We start from the raw sequence: 18,830 nt of genomic DNA, 5'->3' as shown, positions 1-18,830 counted from the left end.
CAACAGTCTCATAATAAAGGGGAAATAACTTGCATTTTAAATGATCATTTGTGTTAGAAAAAAGTGGTATGGCCAAATTTGGGGCTGTAGCCTTTATTTCATGAAGGAATTTTATTGGGGAGATAATTAGAAGGGAGACTAATTCCTCTCTTTCACTTTTATGAAGAGTCTTAATACTGTTCCAAAATGACTGGACCCCACAAATCAAAAATAGTTACATAATGCTCCAAAGGGCAGGTCCTGGTATTTCCTACAGCGTCCCTCCAATACTTTCTGCGCATCAGACAACTGGGCGGTCTGCAGCCTCACAGGCTCCTCCCACTGGAAGTACGAGGGAGAATCTGGTCCAGCGGCCAGGCTAGTGACACGTTCCTTCAAACCAGCCCAAGGGGCGGTGCTTAGCCTCAAACAGCCCCGTTTAGATCATAGCCCCATTTGGATCCCCGAATCCAGCTTTGACATCAAGCTTCTTTTTCTTTTTTAGTATAGAATATAAGAATCCACTTGGGTTTTTAATGCCATGCATGGAAAATAAACCATAAATTAACAAAGCCACATATATTATAATATAAATGAACTAAAACTATGTAAATGAGATAATTTTAAAGAAATGCAACCAATGATTAGATACTTCAAGTTTATAACAAAAACGTATTTCATTTATTACTTTATTCACCAAGTATTTATTGAGTAACAACTGTGTGCCAGGACTGTTTTAAGTGGTGTTAACAGAGCAATGAACAAAATTGCTTTTATGGGGTATGCATTCCAGTAGAGGGGGGAGTCTATTAAAGGGGGAGAAGGAGTCTAGTGGGTAAGGGTAGGGGTTGCCATTATCTGTATAGCCAAGGAAAGCCTCCCTGATATTGTGAAAATTAAACAGAGACTGGAAAGAAGTAGGAACAATCATGCAGATGTCTGAGGAAGAAATGTTCCTCCCAGAAGGAAGAGCCTCTGTGCAAAGGCCCTGAGGCAGCATCATCATTGATGCGCCCCAGGATCAGCAAGGAGGCCAGTGTGTCTGGAGCAGATGGAGCAAAGGGGAGCGTGGTAGGGATGAGAGCTGGACACCAGATAAATCACTAATGGTCTTCAGCAGAGGAGGGGCATGGGTGAGAATAGACTGAATGTTGTATGGAGAACAGACTGTAGGGAGCAATAGCAGAAGCGGGAGACTAGTGCTTAGAAGTTATGAGAATTCATGCAAGAGATATTGGTGACACAGACTACAGCGGCAGCAGCGGCAGTCATGAAAAGTAGTGTGGGTATAGCTGTATTTGAAAGGACATTTGGATATGAGTTGTAAGGAGGTAGAGTTGAAGATAACTCCAATATTTTTGGCAACTGGAAAAATGAACTTTAAGTTTACTGAAATAGGGAGCACTGCATGCGATGCAGCTTTTCAGGGGTAGGGAAGAGTATAGCAGGGGCCAAGTTTTAGAAATATGAGGTCTGAGCTGACTGTTGAGCTTCTAAATGGAAGTATTAAGAAGTATAATTGCATTTGTGAGTCTGGAATTCAAGGAAGAGGGTCAGGCCAGAGAAGCACATTTGGAAGTTGTCAAAATGGAAGGGGAATTTAAAGGCCCCTGGAGGAGGGTAGATGGAGCACAGGGAGAGAAGTGAGTCCTGGGACTTTCCAACATTTGGAGAGCAAGGAGAAGAGGAACAAGAAAAGAAAACTGTAAAGGAGTGAGCAGCCAGTGATGTGGAAGAACCAAGAGATGGTGGGTCCTGGACACCAGCTGAAGAAAGTGTTTCAGGAAAGAGGAAGTGACCCAATGGGCCAGCTGCTGAAAGATAAGTTAAGGAAGACTTTGAAGGGACAGTTCAAACTCAGCAGTAGGAAGGTCATCGGTAACCTTGACAAAAGTAGTTTTGGTGGAATGTGAGGACCAAAGCCTGGCTGAAGTGGGTTTAGGGGAGGATAGGAAGGACAGGCACTAGATCTGGGCATGTAATGGAAAAATGAAATGTCAAGGTGAAAATTTGTCAGTTCTATGCAAGAAGTCTTCTTTTTGGCTAATGGGAGAAAAATTGTTTTTACTACCTCAAGCAGGAACCTGTCTCTCTGTTCATTAATAAATTCACGGATAGTCTTCTTTGTGTCTGTACCTTTAAAGAAAATTGAAATTGATGTAGATTTAGTTCTTCATTATCTCTCAAAGATGTATAAAATAAAAGCTATATAATTAAATTATTGCATGCAACATGTATCTGGACTTAAAAAAAATAATTTGATAAGAGTAACTACCATTTATTTTCTGTCCATAATATACCAGGAATTTTATCAGACACTTTAAAACATCATTTCATTTAACCCTAACAATAGCCCCAATAAGGTACTTATTACTATCCCCATCCTGTAGGATAGGAAGTCCTGAAGCTCAGAGAGGTCAAGATGCTTGTCCAAGGTTCCCCAACTAACACAGAGAAGGACGGGCACGTGACTCCTAAGCCTGTGCTAATTACGACTGAACTATTTTAAATCTTAACTTTTTGCTCTATCTAGACATAAAACCAAAGTCTTTAGGCAAAGTGTGTTTGAGAATCCCAAACCAAATGTATGGCCGGAAAGGAAAAGATGACAACCATCTTACCATCTAGCCACAGAAAATACCAAAATTCCCTTTCAGGGTTTCTTTGTTCTGGAAAAATTATATATAGGCTACATTTCAATAATGTTTGCTTCATGAGAAACCATCAGAATGTGATATCAGATACAGTTTTTTTTTAATAAAAATGTAAGTAGTAGTAGAAAGAAAATCGTATTTCATAAATAACCAGGGAGACAGCACTGCACCAGGAATCCTGCAGGCTTCCCGGAGAGGGGGGAGGGGAGTTGTGCTCCGCCTCTGCCTCTTCCTAGCTGTGGGATCGTGAGTAAATGACCCTCTCCAAGCCTCGTACAACAGGATACTAAATGTGGTAGATTATTTTATTGCTCTTAAATTCTTGCTGTCCCTCTCTGTGAGATTATGTCATTCCCCCACCCCTGACCCCACCCCATCGATGTCAGGCTTGGCCACTGACTTGATCTGGCCCATAGGAGGGGAGTGGAAATGACCTGTGTAGCTCCCAAGCCGAAGTTTCCAGAACTACCACCACCAGGCTGTCTTTTTCTCCCTCTGCCCAAACTCCAGCAGTGTCCCAGGCAGGAGCTGTTCCTTCAGTATAGGACTCAATGGAAAGTACCAAAGTTGAAAAGTGAATGAGAGATAAAGTTCTGTTGTTGTGAACCACTAAAATTTAGGAGTGGATTATGACCATAGCCTAAATTCCCCTAAGTGGCTATATTACTGTTAGTCATGACTTTATGGTGCTGTTGCAAGAAGGAAATGGGGCAACTTGTACTAGAACACATAGTATATAATTTCTTGATAATTGTTAGCTATCATTATTTCAGAATGAATAATCACTTAAGTTTTCAATAATAGTAGTAATAATGATTATTATATGGGAGGCCAGGTGACAAACAACCAGCTTTGGAGTCAGATAGGTATTGGTTTAAATTCTGCGTCCACCTAGTGACTTTGAATAAGTAACTCAATTTTACTGAGCATTTGTATCAGATAAAGAGAGGAGGCAAAAATACTCAACGGCATTTTGTTGAGGTTTAAATAAAATAGCATGCATGAAAGTAATAAGCACCTAGTTAGCACAATTTATTTTTAAACGCTTAAAAAAAAACCATTTTGTTATAGAAATCATCAACATTCATAAAAATAGTCATCTAATGAACCACCCCGAACCTATCACCTGCTCCAACATTATCAACATTTTATCAGTCTTGTTTCATTTATCGTCACCCTTCATTTTTCTCCTCAGTAGAACATTTTAAAGCAAATCCAAACCATTATTATCATTTCATTCATAAATATTTTATACTTTAGTATGTGACTCTATCATATTAAAAAATTTTTTTAACAGCCATAATACCATTATTATCCCAAACAAAATGAAAAATTCCTCAGTATCATATACCAAGTTAGGGTTCAAATTTCCCCAGCTATCTCAAAAAAACCCAACTTTTTAGAACTAAAAAAACCCCATAAAATCTAAACAAAGGTCAATTTGGTTGGTATGACTACTAAAGTTTATTTTATTTATTTATTTATTTTTTAGTGAGAGGAGGAGGGATAATAAGACAGACTCCTGCATGTGCACCAACTGGGATCCACCCAGCAACCCCATCTGGGGCCGATGCTTGAGTACTGAGCTATTTTTAAAGTCTATTTTGAAAAATCCTTTAACAGCCACCTCCCTCTCTCCATACACAGCTCCTTTTTTTCCATGCCTTTTATTTTAAACAGATAAAAAATCAGGTCAATGCCCCTGTAGAATTCCCCACTTAATGGACCCTAGGAGATTGCATCCTCGTGGCGTTGTTTAACATGGTCCTTAATCTCCCTTACATACTTAATTAGATTCAGGTTCAATGTATTAAAACATAGAAAAAAATAGAATAAAATGGCTTACTGTGGCTTTCATTTGGTTATTTATGATGGGTCAGATGAAAATAAATTTCAACATAAAAAAAATCCTATCCTGTCTAGCAATTTACTAAATATTATAGCTATGCTCACCATTCCAGGTTACTTTAACATGGTGCTGTCTGAGTTGATGTGATTTTTGTCAACTCTAAATAGACTGGTTATAGTGCGTTTCTAGCTCTCAGGCAGCTCTTTTGACCGATAGACCATGCATGACAAAGGCTTCCCCAAAGCACTTGTGCTCCTCTAAGTCAAAGGGCCTCAGAACTCCCTGCAGATGTGATCCAGAGGTGCTGCCCTTTGAGAGCAAAACCGAAGTCAAGCTGCTGGCTGCATGGAGGTGGCAGGGGCTCTTCTGTCCTGTAGCCTACTGATCTGTCTATGGCAGTTACCTGTGTAATTTCTTTGATGATGACCTAGTAGTTTACACAAAAATAAAATAATGTAGGCTCCCAAAGTAGGGATCACTTGCTCATTTGTCTTTAATCAGAATTCAGGCAGGACATGCAAGGTTGGAGAGTGAGGGTTTCACCCAAATCATATCTTGGTTGGATAGAGTTTAAGGGGGAACTTTATAATTTTAAGTGAAAATGTCCAAATATCTTATCTGTGTAATCAGCAGAAACTGACAACCTGATTTCCACTGCTGACAGAGCCCAGATTGCCTTGGATAATACTAAACAATTTTACTATTTCCTTTTTAAGAGCCTTTTATATTTAAGTGACCGGTAACCCCTCTGCTAATCACCAGCGGTGTTGAAAAGGGTCATCAGCAATGCCATTCCTCCTAGCTCCCTCAGAACTGTTAGACTGGCGAGGATTTTTGAAGTTAACCCCTCTTTGTGCAGAACTCTTTCTGATACATATCATGTGTAATTTAAAGTGCTCTTAATGACGTAGGGTTCACCGTGCGATAGAGGTGAACTGTAGGCACGAGACCCAAGACTGAACCCAGCCCTCCCCATTCAGCCGCACAGTCACTGACATCGCCACGCGCAGTCACCGACATCGCCACGCGCAGTCACCGACATCGCCACGCACAGTCACCGGCATCGCCACGCACAGTCACCGACATCGCCACGCACAGTCACCGATATCGCCACGCGCAGTCACCGACATCGCCACGCACAGTCACCGGCATTGCCACGCGCAGTCACCGACATCGCCACGCACAGTCACCGACATCGCCACGCACAGTCACTGACATCGCCATGCCGCCTATCCTTTTGCGGCTTTTTCATAAGTGGTGTGGAATATGCACCTCCAAGATCTTCTAAATAAGTTGACATGGCTTCCCTTTTCTATACTAATTAAATCCAAGTTCATTCCTAACTGGTTTCCTTGTTCTCTGAAAAATTTGTTTTTTCACAGTTTGAGAAAGTGCCTGGGCTTTGGGAGCCAGAAAGATGTTTTTAAGTCACCACAGCAAATCCTGGACACTCAATCTCCCTCCTTCCTTCCCTCCCTCCCTCCCTCACTCCCTTCCTTTCCTTCCCCCTTCCTTTCCTTCCTTCTTTTTTAATTTTTAATTTAAAAATTTGAGTGACTCATTTTGCAGGAAGATTTTATCACTCCATCATCCTAGTATTAATCACTCTAGCCTCCCTAGCTTCAAAGTGCTTTCCATTTCATTTGTAGGCACCTCTTGATCTGATAAGTAGGAAATGGTCATGACATTTTGAGTCCCACACTGCCCCATTTCATAAAGCAATAAATAATAGCTTGTAGTGTTTTAGCATGTTGCCTTCATAAGTTGTTAAAACAGGTTATGTTTTTGCAATAACAGACAAACTACTTAATTCTATTAGCATTCTGATTCTGGATATGAGAGCTGTATGGCCCAGACAGTCAAGTCCTCTCTTTAGAAAGACTGCTCTTAAATTCAGTTCTAGATGTAGATGTAGAACTGAATTTAAATAGCCAGAGTCACTACCTTTCATGCTGTGTCACTTTGGCAGTGATTTTCTTCTTTAGAGCCATGGCAATGAGTAACAGTCTGTTTCTTGGGAAAGTAGGATGTCTTATTTAAAATAGATTTTCTCCAGACTCTCAACCCCCATTTAGAAAGACCCCCCAGCCATATTATGAGACAGCACACTATGGGTGTCTCACCTCCAGAAAAGCCACCAAGTCTGATAGTAATAGTAAATATTTGAAACAATGTTTTAAAACAGTCATTTAGATTTACCTTCTGTTAAACTGAGAATGAGAGCCGGATCTAGCCCACATTTTTCAAGTGAGCCAGAAACTGTGTCAGAGCGGAATGCTATTTGGCTCAGGTGTGAACGACTCTTCATTCGAGATGAAAAAGTAGTCTTTTGGTAAATTTTCATGCTGCGGTTCAAATTTTTTTCCTGCCCAAGTAAGAAAGTTTAAAAGAATTTCTAATTTACCAAAAATAATATTATCTTGAAATAGTGATCATATATAAAATATATTTGTACAAGTCCTTTTCTCATTACTAATACATTAAACAAGCAACCTCCAGTTCTTATCTCTAAAGAACCGTGTTTAGTTTTTAATTCCTTCTCGTACAAAGTGGAGCACAAATGTAAAAACATTCAGCTTCTCCTATAAACACGTACACAACAAATACGAAACCGAAAATGTTGCTCTGGCTTTACTGTCACTCTCTTCTTGCGGGGCCCCAAATGCAAGGACCTGAAAACTCCACTGCTTTGGAAAGAATGATTCTGCAGAACTGAACGCTTGAGAGGAAACGGACCTCCTCGGGAAACATAAAAAACCAGCTTCCTGATTTCGTGAATCTTTTCTCAATTTAATTTTGGATACTTTCAGTCACACACAGAACACATGTGTGAAACCATCACCCTATAGATAAATCAGTTATTGAGTGTTCCTGGATATTTTCCTCATTCTTTTTTTTTTTTTAGATCCTGTAATCACCCTTCCTTCTAGCAATAAGCAAAGCAAACCTTGTGAAATCTGAGCCACGCAAAGCAAGCAGGGAGAGTAACTGTAGGCACAGCTGGAAAGACGCAGCTTCATACCAAATAGTTCCAAAATGGCACCCCCTCCTCACTTTGAGTTCCTCTCCTTCCCCCCTAACCCTCCTCAGCACACACATATACAGTCTCTTACCTGGATCTGCTTGGAAAATTGTGACTTATTCTTAACAATTCCGCTCCTGTTTATCTCCTCAGTGGAGCCTTTGCGTGCACACTCACCCCGGCCGCCACCCACTCCTCCCTCTTCTCAGAGCCGACAACCACTTTCTCTAGATTTCCTTTATGCCTCTATTACTATATTTCATCGGCTCTAAGATGCATTACTGTAGATTACTAAGGTTACTTCATCAACTCTAAGATCTTACTTATTGTAAGATGCACTGCCAATTGTGTATGATATCCCATCTATATAAGCTGGATCCCAATTTCAGGAATAATAAAATGTGAAAAAATGTGGCCCTTCGAATCAGTGAATTCAGAAAAAGCTAAGCTGTATATGATATTATTCATATGTGGAATATAAAACATAGACATGGACACAGACATAGACGTGGTGGTTACCATAGGAAAGGAAAGAGGGTGGGAGGTAGAGGGGCCAAATATACAGCAACAGAGATGATCTGACTTTGAGTGATAGGCACACAATGCAATATACAGATCATGTAACATAGAAGTGGTACAGTTAAAACTTATATGATCCTTTTAACCAATGTCACCCTAATAAATTTTTTAAAAATAATGTTTCCGACTATTAAAAAAGAAAAAAAAAATCAATGAAATAAGGGTATAACCCTACTTGTCACAGTAGATTGTAGTGGTATGTCTGTCTTCCTCCAGTGGCTGGATGCTGCTCTGTCGTGTGTGTGTGTGTGTGTGTGTGTGTGTGTGTGTGTGTGTACACACCGTCCCCCAGCACAGTGACAGTGTGTGGTGCATAAGTCAACAGTTGACTCCATACCTTACCCAGCAGAGTTCATAAAAGCAATGGATGAGAGGATATGTGTCTAACATTAATTAGGATTGGGATTTCAATCGAATCTTACCTTTTGCCTTGACACCCTTTCATTTTCTTTGAAAAGAAAGAGATCTTTGAAAGAGATCGTATATGGCCTCTTGTTTTTGGTTTCCTCATCTTTTACTTTATCTATTAAGAAAAAGAAAAAGAAGGAAGGAAAACCTTCTGTCATTCCTCCTCTTTTGACCACATGGCGAGCTCCCACCAGCCAGGGTAAACTAAGTGAGATCCGTGGGTCTTTGAGGAGGAGGATGCAGCCAGCCTCACCTCCCCAAATGAATATGAGGCCTGGATCCAGGGGCAAGAGCCACCACTCACTGTCTGTTTCCCATGGCACTGAGCACCGTGCTTAGTAATTCATGGGGAACGAGCCTATATTTGCTATATGTAGATAAGGAGACTATTACAAGACAGTGGGATCATATTTTGAGATATTAACATGTTGATTCTTCCCACTTCTGCAATATACCCACCATTACCCTTACACCACCATGTCCTCTACAATAGATATATCCAATGCCCTTAGAGAGATTCTCAGTCTAGACCAGGGAGTCTTAAAAAGAAGTCAAAGATAATAGCAAGTATTAGCAAGGATGTGGAGCAATTGGGCCCTCATATATTGCTGGTGGGAATGCAAAATGGTGTAGCCACTTTGGAAAACAGTCTGGCAATTCCTCAAAAAGTTGAACATAGAGCTGCCCTATGATCCAACCATTCTACTTCTACCTATATATCCAAGAGAAATGAAAACATTTGCTCACACAAAAACTTGTATATAAATGTTTGCAACATGCTTAGATTTCTAACAGTTTTCTTTCTTTCTTTTTTTCTTTTTTTCTTAAGTTAGAGATGGGGAGGCAGACAGACAGAGTGCTGCATGCACCCTGACCAGGATCCACCCAGCAAGCCCCCCGACGGGATGATGCTCTGCCCATCTGGGGCCGCTGTTCCATTGCTCCACAACTAAGCCATTACCTGAAGCGAGGCCATGGAGCCATCTTCAGCGCCTGGAGCCAATTTTGCTCAAACCATTTGAGCCATGGCTGGGGGAGGTGGGAAGAGAGAGAGGGAGAGAGAGAGAAGGGGGAGGGGTGGAGAAGCAGATGGTCGCTTCTCCTGTGTGCCCTGACCGGGAATCAAACCTGGGACATCCACACGCTGGGCCAATGCTCTACAGCTGAGTCAACCAGCCAGGCCTTCACAATTCTTGACAAAGAAATATACTGAAAATGCTTTAATAAAATAGGGATTGTCCGAGACATATTATTCTACTGTTCTGAATCTTGTTGTTGTTGTTTTTGTTGCTGTTTTGTAATATATTTAGTTTCCCTTTTTATATCAATGTTTATATATTTATCTCATAAAAAATAGCTATCTAGTGTCCCATTCTTTGGATGTATCATATTTTATACAACCACTCCCATACCAATGGACATTGTGGTTGACCCCAGTCTTTTGCTATTATAAACAATGCTGTGATGACTATTCTTGTATACATCTTTAATTATTCGTGCAAACATCTGTAGAATAAATTGATGACATGGCCCTACACTAGGCAAAATGGTTTCTAGTGCTTGCTGTGACCAAGGCCTTCTTCAGAAGCAAGTTGCCCACAGAGACCACTGTTCAGCTCAGGAGGGGTTTAGCCGTATCACCTAAAAGGAACGTTCTTCCACAGGTAAGTAGGCCTGTTATGTTGTTTAATGCTTTGGAATATTCACCTCTTAACATACACAAGTCACTTGGCTACAAACCACCTCTGTGCTTGGAGACGATGTATATCAATCAAACTCCCATCCCACTTGGGTGCAGAGATCCACTTTCTTGCTGATGCCCAACACTCTCTTCTGTCCAAGAGTTCCCTTAACAAACTGTTTAATTCCAGAGTTGTAAGCCTCCTTTTATATTTTTTAATTTCTAAGCCTGTCCTCCTTGGGTGATCAATTTCAGTGTACCTTGAAAAATTTTCCCAACCCTATTTAAATGCTTTTCAAATAATTTTGTGGTCCCCCAATACCTATTCTCCCTTCTATAGCAGCAATTTTGAACCACTGTGCTGCAAAAAATTTTAAAACCTGCAGTACCTAACTATTAAGTCAGGGGCACTGACCTCTTTCCTCTTAGATGGTCAAATAAAAAAAAAATGACAACAGCCAATAGAACAATAGTTGTCCAGTGTGAATGAATCAAAATTATGCCTATTTTTTTTTCAGATTGGCAAAAATGTATAGTTTTTGGTGTGTCACAGAATTTTAGTGGTTTATGTGTGCCAAGGGATGAAAATGGTTGAAAATCATTGTTCTATAGGAATAGAGCCTTTGATTCCAGATTGGCACATGGTCACCCAGAGTAGACATGTTATTTTTCAGCCTTCCTTGAAGCTGGAAATAGCCGTGTGACTAAGTTCTGGATAAGACAATGCCAGGAGAAGTGGTAAGTGCAACTTCTAGGAAGTGTCCTAAAGGGAGGGGCACCCCCCCTTTTCTCCTCTTTGCTGGCAGGAATATGGATGGCTGTGATCACCGGTACAGAGCAAACGCCTGGGATCAAGAATATAAGCCAGCAACAGCTAGAGCAGCACAGGCCCCTGATGTGAGCTTCCATATGGACCCTGCAATGCTTATGTCCAGACTTGTTACCTAAGAGAAAAATAAACTTCTATCATGGTTAAGCCTCTGTTATTTTTGTATTTTCTGTCTGTTGCAGCCAAGTCTTTTAATTCTAAAGACAGATAGGGCCACATTTCCTTCAAAAAGAATTCCTATAAAGTGCCTGTTACCTATAATAAACTCTTGGCGTTATCCAATTTTTAAATCTGTGTCAAATTTATAAGTGAAAAAAGTTATTATTGTCTACTGATAAACACTAATTCCTCAAATACTGGTAGAGAAGTAAAGGAATAAGGAGAGAAAGGGTGGTCAAGGAAAGGCGAGGACAGACTTTCATCCAATGTAGTTAGTTATTCGAGTCATGTATTGTGACAAAAAATTGAGTGAATTGTTTTCTGTCATGAAAGACTGGCAGTCTTGCTAAAATACAACAGGTTAATGGCCCTCTGATTTAAAGGTCTTTCTTTTGAGAATTAAAAAGTAGAAGAGAACTTCCTCAGCAGGTAGTAAATAAGTTCTTTACATAGAGCAGTCACATCTGATGCTTACGGGGTGTAGCCCTCTCCTGTTCTCACTCTCCCAGGCCACTAGCGAGGACTAACAGGACCAGGTAGGCGCACAGTGAGAACTCATGGACTGATTTCTTCCTTACCTCCAGAAGTCAGTGGTGTCGGTAAAAATTGTGATGACATTTTTGTCTTCTGGCCCTGTCCAAAGAGAAGAACATACATGATAAAAATTCTGTAAACTTTGCATAGTCACTAAATTCAACTGCCAGTAACTCCCAAATAAGCCCTACTGCTTTTAAAAGCAGTGCACGCACCAACTTTTTGACCCAGCAATTCCACTTCTAGAAACTTATCCCGAGACAATAATCAGATCAGTAGGCAAAAAAGTATGTACAATAATGTTTGTCCAGTGTTTTTTAATAAGTAGGGAGTTGACTAAGTAACCATGTAGCCCCTTAAAACAATGCTGTAGTCACTATTTACGATGTTAGCTAAAACCACAATATTTCAAAAGGATAGGAATGATGTGGATAAAAAAACACATGCCAAATCAGAGAGGTGTATGAAAAACTCCTCATCAAACATTAATAATGGTTATCTCTGATTCAGAGCAATCTTCATTTTTATCAGCTTTGGGATCGGGGTTAGTTGAGTAAGGCACCTACCTTAGCTGCATAATTTGAGAAAATGGCCTGAAAAACTCAGTTGTCAACACAAATAATATGTTAATGCAATTTTGTAAAAAATCAAAATTAATGCACGAAAAATTAAAGATAAAATATCATAATTTAAAATATATATGGGATCTGACTTTGCACTTATATGACCCAGAGAATAAGTGCCTCATTTTCCCTACCCTGTCCTGACCCACAGATCTTGTCTTTATTTAAAATGTTGATTTTTGTTCATGGTGGATTATTTGCATTAAGTTTTACTTTTACTTTTTTAAATAGTGAATTAAAATGTTTGATTACTGAGTTTTTGCCTCCCCTTTAAATTTTGCATGCAAGGTAAGTGCCTCACATGCCACACCTTATACAGGGAGTCCCTGGGTTATGACAGTCTCCACATACGACGTTTACAACACTCACTTCCACAAAAACTTTACAAAATTGAGACATGAGTCTTTCAGCTTATGCCATTAGCATCGTACTTACAAATCATGTGGGTAAAGTAGTCTGGTTGTGCGCGATGGAAGAAAACACAGTAACGTGGTGAATGGGGGAGGGAGTTGGCGCCCCCCAGTCCGTTTACCAACGCCACTGGACTGTTAAAAGTGCAAGTGTTAGATTTGGTGTTAGGCTAGGGTGTGTTTCAACTTACACCAAAATTCAGGTTATGTTACTGTCGTAGAAACGGAACTGTGTCGTAACCTGAGGACCCCCTGTACTTGTCTTGAATTTTTATACTTTTTGTATATCATTCAAATTTTTCAATGAGCCTGTATAATTTTTACAATGGATATAATATCAAATAAATTTTTATTTGGGGGAAAAGGGATATTCAGGAGTTTATATAAAAAGGTGTACCCACAATAGGAAAAATGGGACAAAACAGCCTATTTCAGGCTGCTCATTTATTTACTTATTTATTTTTAATGGAATTTATTGGGGTGACGCTGATTACAAATTTATACAGGTTTCAAGCACACAATTCTACAACGCCTCTTCTGTACACTGTATTGTGTGTTCATCTCCTCAAATCAAGTCTCTGTCTCAAGCTGCTCATTTAAATTTATGCCTCAGTAATCTCAAAGAGCCATGATTAAGAGCTAAATGTCCCAGAGACACTGTAGCAGGTGATTGAGAACACACACTTTGAAGTCCTGACCCCAAAGCTCAGTTGGTTGGATTGTGTCCTGATATGTCAAAGTTGTGGGTTCAATCCCCAGTCAGAGCACATTAAAAGAATCAACCAATGAATGCATAAATAAGTGGAAAAAATCAGTGTCTCCCTCCAAAAATTAACTTAGAAAACATTTAAAAGAAGCCAGACTTTGGAGTGGACAAGTCTGTTGGTTTGGCATATACAGATGTGTGAGCAATTTCATTTAACACTAAACAATATTTATTCAATACTTACTATGTGTCAGGCACTGCTCTAGGTGCAGGAGAAAGGGCAGTTAAAAAATAAACCACACACACCAGAAGGACAAAAACCATTGTTTTCATGGGGCCTGTATTTTAATTGCTTAGCATCTCTGAACCTCAGGATCCCATTCCATAAAATGGGAGTAATAGATAGTTTCACTTCTTCAGGATTCAATGAGGCAATGTACATAAGCAACCCAGCAGGGTGCCTAGCATACAGACAGAACTCAGGAAGTGAGAGCTACTATGTGCTAATATTTACTAATCAGTATGTGATTTTACGCCCAGTAATTATAAAAACAAAGATGAAAAAGAAATTATATTAATGCTTATAAAAGAAAAATTTAATAAAAGCCTACAGGATTGATACTATACTTCTTCAGATTACTGAAGATTTTTTCAGATGCTTTAGGCTTATTCCAACAGGTAGGAAAGAAGGGTTGGTGCAAAATTGATGACAATCTGTTGGGCTGGTCTATGAAGACTTGTAGGAGGTTTTTTCTGAAATTTCCATTGTGCACTTATCTCCACTCCTAAGAGTCTACTCACTTCTTTCTGGTCATACTTTTGGCTCCTTCAATCCTTTTCTATCGGAGTTCACTCTCCTCCCCATCTTCACTCTCATTCCATTTATCCTAAAAAGCCTAACTGCAATAAACAATTTATCCATGGATTCTGACACTTTTTCACTCGTAGAAAAACTAGAAGTTTCCCTTTCCTCTGAGCCAACTGCTAATAGTAGATATCTGTTCTTATCCCACCTCCCCATTAATTCATAGAACATGTAAACAGAATGAATGGCCTCTAGAAGTTGTTGTACTTCTGTACTTCCCTGTGCATTAACCCCCGTGCTGATTACTGAACAGGCTGGTGAAGAACATACAAGAGTAGAAGCGAACCAATATGATGCACCTATCAGGGGGAGAAAAAAAGTCAACACTCGTAAATGTCTTTGTTGTGCAAATAAAAATACCCTGATGACTAAACAATGGCTCTGGACTAAAAAAAAGAGGAAAAACATTGAATTGCATAGCAAATCCCTCCAAATTCACATCTGAAATCCATGTTCAAATCCAAATTCCGATGGTCAAAGAAGATAAAAGGCTCAGAAAGACCAGGGTTTTAAAATGTGCTGTGTGGTTGCAAACCATCATTGTTAGACGTGGCATAGGCTAGTGACTAAAAGCATGGACTTATTATGCTCCTCAATTTTCACACTTTGATCCCCCGTCTTTCAAAAGGGAGGATGGGAATAGGACCTACCTGCTGGGAGTAAGTGAGTTAATATATGTCCCACCTTTTGGACAGCACCAGTTGTGTAGTAAGGGTCTTGTAAGTGTAACCAAGAAGAAAGCATTCTAAGGAGGGGAGGTGCCTGGTGTGTTTGAGAAGCAGCAAGGACACTAGTGGCACTTAAGCGCAGTGAACAAAGGGGAGTGACAGACGAGGTCAATGAGATAACAAGGGCCTTGAGCGTCACCTACTCAAGGAGATGAGAATCATGAAATAAACCACTGTGACTCCTGAGCTGAGATTAGACTACAGAAGGAGATGAGGTTCCAATTGGGAAGGCAAGCAATATTGGGGTCTCAGGGTAGCAGAAGTGGGAAGAGGTGGTCAGACTCTAGATACATTTGGAAAGTAGACCTACAGAACTGGCTGATGGTTTGGATGTGGGGTATGAGATAAAAAGCCCAGGAAAGACTGGAGTTGCTCTCACAGAGACAGAGAAGGCTGTGGGGGAAGGGGCAGCTGGGAAGATAAACACTTCAGTTTAGAGCATGCTAAATTTGAGATATTTATCAAATAGCTGAGGGATATGGACATAAATACACTGTTTTTCCAAATGAGCATCATGCTAGTTGATTTATTTAATTTTTGCATTCCTCCAACATTATGCAACTGTATGTGGTCACTGAGTCAGGTCCTTTGATATGCATCATAACAGGGGAAGCATGAAGGCACTGTAGAAAGATCCTTGCCTTAGGGAGGAGGCAGGTTTGAATCCTGCCTCTGATTAGCAGCTCTTTTTTTAAGATCTATCCAATTGAACTCAGTGCACCTTAGGTTCTTTTATCCAGTATGGATACTAACTCCTTTGGCATGGGCTTGTTGCAATTTTCAAACACAGATATTGTATGCAAAGTGCTTACTCACAGTAGGCTGATAGGGAAATAATTGCTCATATTGTCTTCCAAGTAGATCTTCAGCTGTGTCCTCTTTCTAGTTCTCTCTCTTGTGAATAACTACTAGCATTTGAAAAGAATAGGAGGAATAACTGACAACTAGTTTTTGTAAAAAATTCTGAATTAAAGTTCTTGAAACTGGGTCATTTAAGAGGAATCTACCAGCAATGTCAGTGTAAATTTGGGGAATCAGACCCACCTCAGTGCAGATTCTTTTCATTTTTTATTCATTTATTTTATTATTAATTTTTTTTCATGGTCCTGGCTAGTTGGCTCAGTGGTAGAGCATCAATCGGCCCAGCATGTGGATGTCCCAGGTTTGATTCCCGGTCAGGGCACATAGGAGAAGGACCCATCTGCTTCTCCACCACTACCCCTCTCACTTCTCCATCTCTCTCTCTCTCTTCCCTTCCTGCAGCCATGGCTCAATTGGAATGAGTTGGCCCCCTGCACTGAGGATGGCTCCATGGCCTCCGCCTCAGGCACTAAGAAGAGTTTGGTTGTTGAGCAATGGAGCAATGCCCCAGATGGGCAGAGCATTTCCCCCTAGTGGGCTTGCCGGGTGGATCCTGGTCAGGGGCACATGTGGGAATCTGTCTCTGCCTTCCCTTCTCTCATTGAATAAAAAAAGAAAAAGAAGAAAAAAATTTTTTTTATTTATTGATTTTTTGGAGACAAAAACATTGACTTGTTCAATGTATTTATGCATTCATTAATTGATTCTTGGCATATTAGGACAACACTCTAACCAATTAAGCTACCCCTCCAGGGCCATACTGCAGATTCCCATCACTGTAAGCTCCATGGAAGTGGAGAAAGAGGAATGGGGTTTTATAATGCCCAAACCTAAAGTCCTAGATCAACTCTAAATAGAATTAACAATAACAATATCTACCAGATATTATTCAAAGAAGTTTGTGTTTGAATTTCTTGACAATTCTACAAACTCAATGAAAGTGGATTTCCAGATTCTTTCAGTATGAGATAAAGAACTTTTATCTCCCATATGCAAATGAAGATTTAGACACATTCCCTCAGCCAATGTCTTTCCATTTTTTTCTCACTTCCTTCCCACCCACTTGGACAAACACTAGGAAAAGGGCTGTGAACTGTGTCCTCTTTCTAGACCAGAGTTAGCAATTTTTTGTTTACCAGAGAGCCAGGAGCCACTAGGTCCTTGGCCTGCCCAGTGACTGTCTTTTTTGATTAGGTCAGAAGCAGAACACAACGATGAGGAAATTACCTTCAGCTTAACCTTTAAGGCCCCATTGGCGTCAAGCTATCTATTTTGCGTGGACATTTCTGTTGACATTTCTGACTGCCCTTTTTGCAAATTGAAAAAAAATAACTGGAGGTCAAGCAGAAGAAGAATTAGGGAAAAGAAATCAGCCAATGTGAATCAGATAATGTGAAAAGTACTCTGTAAACTAAGAAGTGCTATAGGGACATTGGTTATTACTAAGGAAACACATTTACCCTCACCTCTATAATTATTTAACAGTGATCAGGGAGGAGGGAAGTCTATACTCATCTTTCTTGCTTCTGCAAACCTCTCACTTGCAGGGGCTTGTCAGGCAATAATGTTTATCTACATTGTAATCAGATGCACTCAGTTCACTCATATATAAAACGCCATCTAAAAAAATACAATTTCTTTCAGATTGCCAAGAACTAGTAAGCTTTAAGTACATGATACATTCTGTGAAGTCAGGAGACTAGAATTCTAATCTTTAACTAGAACTACTGAATCCTAATCTTTAATTTAACTGACCAGCAAGACAAAGAGCAGGATTAAAATAAACTAATGGTAATAATAACAATAATAACAATAGCTATTATTTAGAGATAGGCACTGGGCTAAGTGATTTACATTTCATCTTCTTTAAAGCTCAAGTGAGTACATAAAGTAAAAACAATTATCCCCATGGTATACTGTAGATGAAAAAACTGAGGCTCAGGGAAATTAATTTCCCTAGGTCAAACAGCTCATGAATAACAGAATGAGATTAAGAAAAGTTTATTGAACCCCAAAGTCTCCTATTTCTATACTTTTACTCCATCCTTTATAACTACATAAGTCTGCAAATATAATTACAAAATGTTACATTCAAGTCTTTAGCAGAAATTTTGTAAATTTTAAATATTTTTCTATGAATTAGTGACTATTTTTCACTATTTCTGCATATGAAACCTTTCTTTAAAAAACTGTTTATACGCACACTTCTGTCTGTGATTGTGTGTCTGAGCTATTAAGAATAATCTATGGATTTTTTTTTTTCCTTTCTGGTCTCCTTTACTCTCATTGTCTACTGATTTGTTTTCCAATTTTCTTCTTTGTTGTCTTTCCTTTCTGACTAGTCTCTCTTTTATGTACACAATATTAAGCTAGAGCAAATGCTTATTTATTGTGTTCATCTAAATGAGTTTTTGCTTTCTGTCCTTCGTTTTTATATGGTTTTAAAATGACACTAAACTGACTTGCTTTTATATTGTTAGGGTTGTACAGGCCCCAAGCCTGCCTTTACTGTATGTTTTTGTATCCATGAAGTGTCCTCCTTTTGATTGTAGCCAGTACTGGGCAGGGAAAGTGCCCTTCCTGTCTTTGTCTATCCCACAGGCCTAATCCAAAGCTCCTACTAAAAGAATATAAACAAAATAAACCTGGGCTTGACAGTGTCACCACAGAACTGAATAGGCGGGAAGAGATGTGGGTGAGAACTACAGACCACCTTCTTTAAACAAACTTGATTCTTCCACCACCCTTGGAAGCAAATTGAAGGCAGGCCCGACCAGATACAACTGGGGGCGTGGGGGACACCCAGCTGAAACCAGTTTTACCTTAACGAATTTGGATCCAGGAGACCTTTCAACCAATCCTTCAAGTAAAGTGTTAGGGGAAGATGGGTGGAGTCACCAATCGATCCTCTGGCCCCGGTTCTATCCTCCCCCATCCCGGTCC

The 18,830-nt window shown here is 39.8% G+C and overlaps 1 protein-coding gene across 3 annotated transcripts in view; it reads right to left on the bottom strand.

The window, feature by feature from the left end:
• CCDC38 (coiled-coil domain containing 38) overlaps window positions 1-18,830 on the bottom strand; it is a 47,159-nt gene that overhangs the window by 27,673 nt on the left and 656 nt on the right. For 2 of the 3 annotated variants that reach the window (XM_066357307.1, XM_066357297.1), the window contains exons 2-5: window positions 11,739-11,793; window positions 8,506-8,606; window positions 6,682-6,847; window positions 2,051-2,115 (exon numbers count right to left, since the gene is read on the bottom strand). In XM_066357307.1, the coding sequence (XP_066213404.1) occupies window positions 2,051-2,115; window positions 6,682-6,847; window positions 8,506-8,606; window positions 11,739-11,778 (372 nt within the window). In that variant the 5' untranslated portion in view covers window positions 11,779-11,793. Of the gene's footprint in view, window positions 1-2,050; window positions 2,116-6,681; window positions 6,848-8,505; window positions 8,607-11,738; window positions 11,794-18,709; window positions 18,806-18,830 lie in introns of those variants that run through there. The other variant, XM_066357300.1, reaches the window with a different exon arrangement.

Source organism: Saccopteryx leptura, chromosome 1 (genome assembly GCF_036850995.1).
Source record: "Saccopteryx leptura isolate mSacLep1 chromosome 1, mSacLep1_pri_phased_curated, whole genome shotgun sequence".
In the NCBI taxonomy this organism is placed as follows: domain Eukaryota; kingdom Metazoa; phylum Chordata; class Mammalia; order Chiroptera; family Emballonuridae; genus Saccopteryx; species Saccopteryx leptura.
The sequence above is the reverse complement of the archived record's forward strand: the minus strand, read 5'-3'. Positions and strand labels throughout refer to the sequence as shown.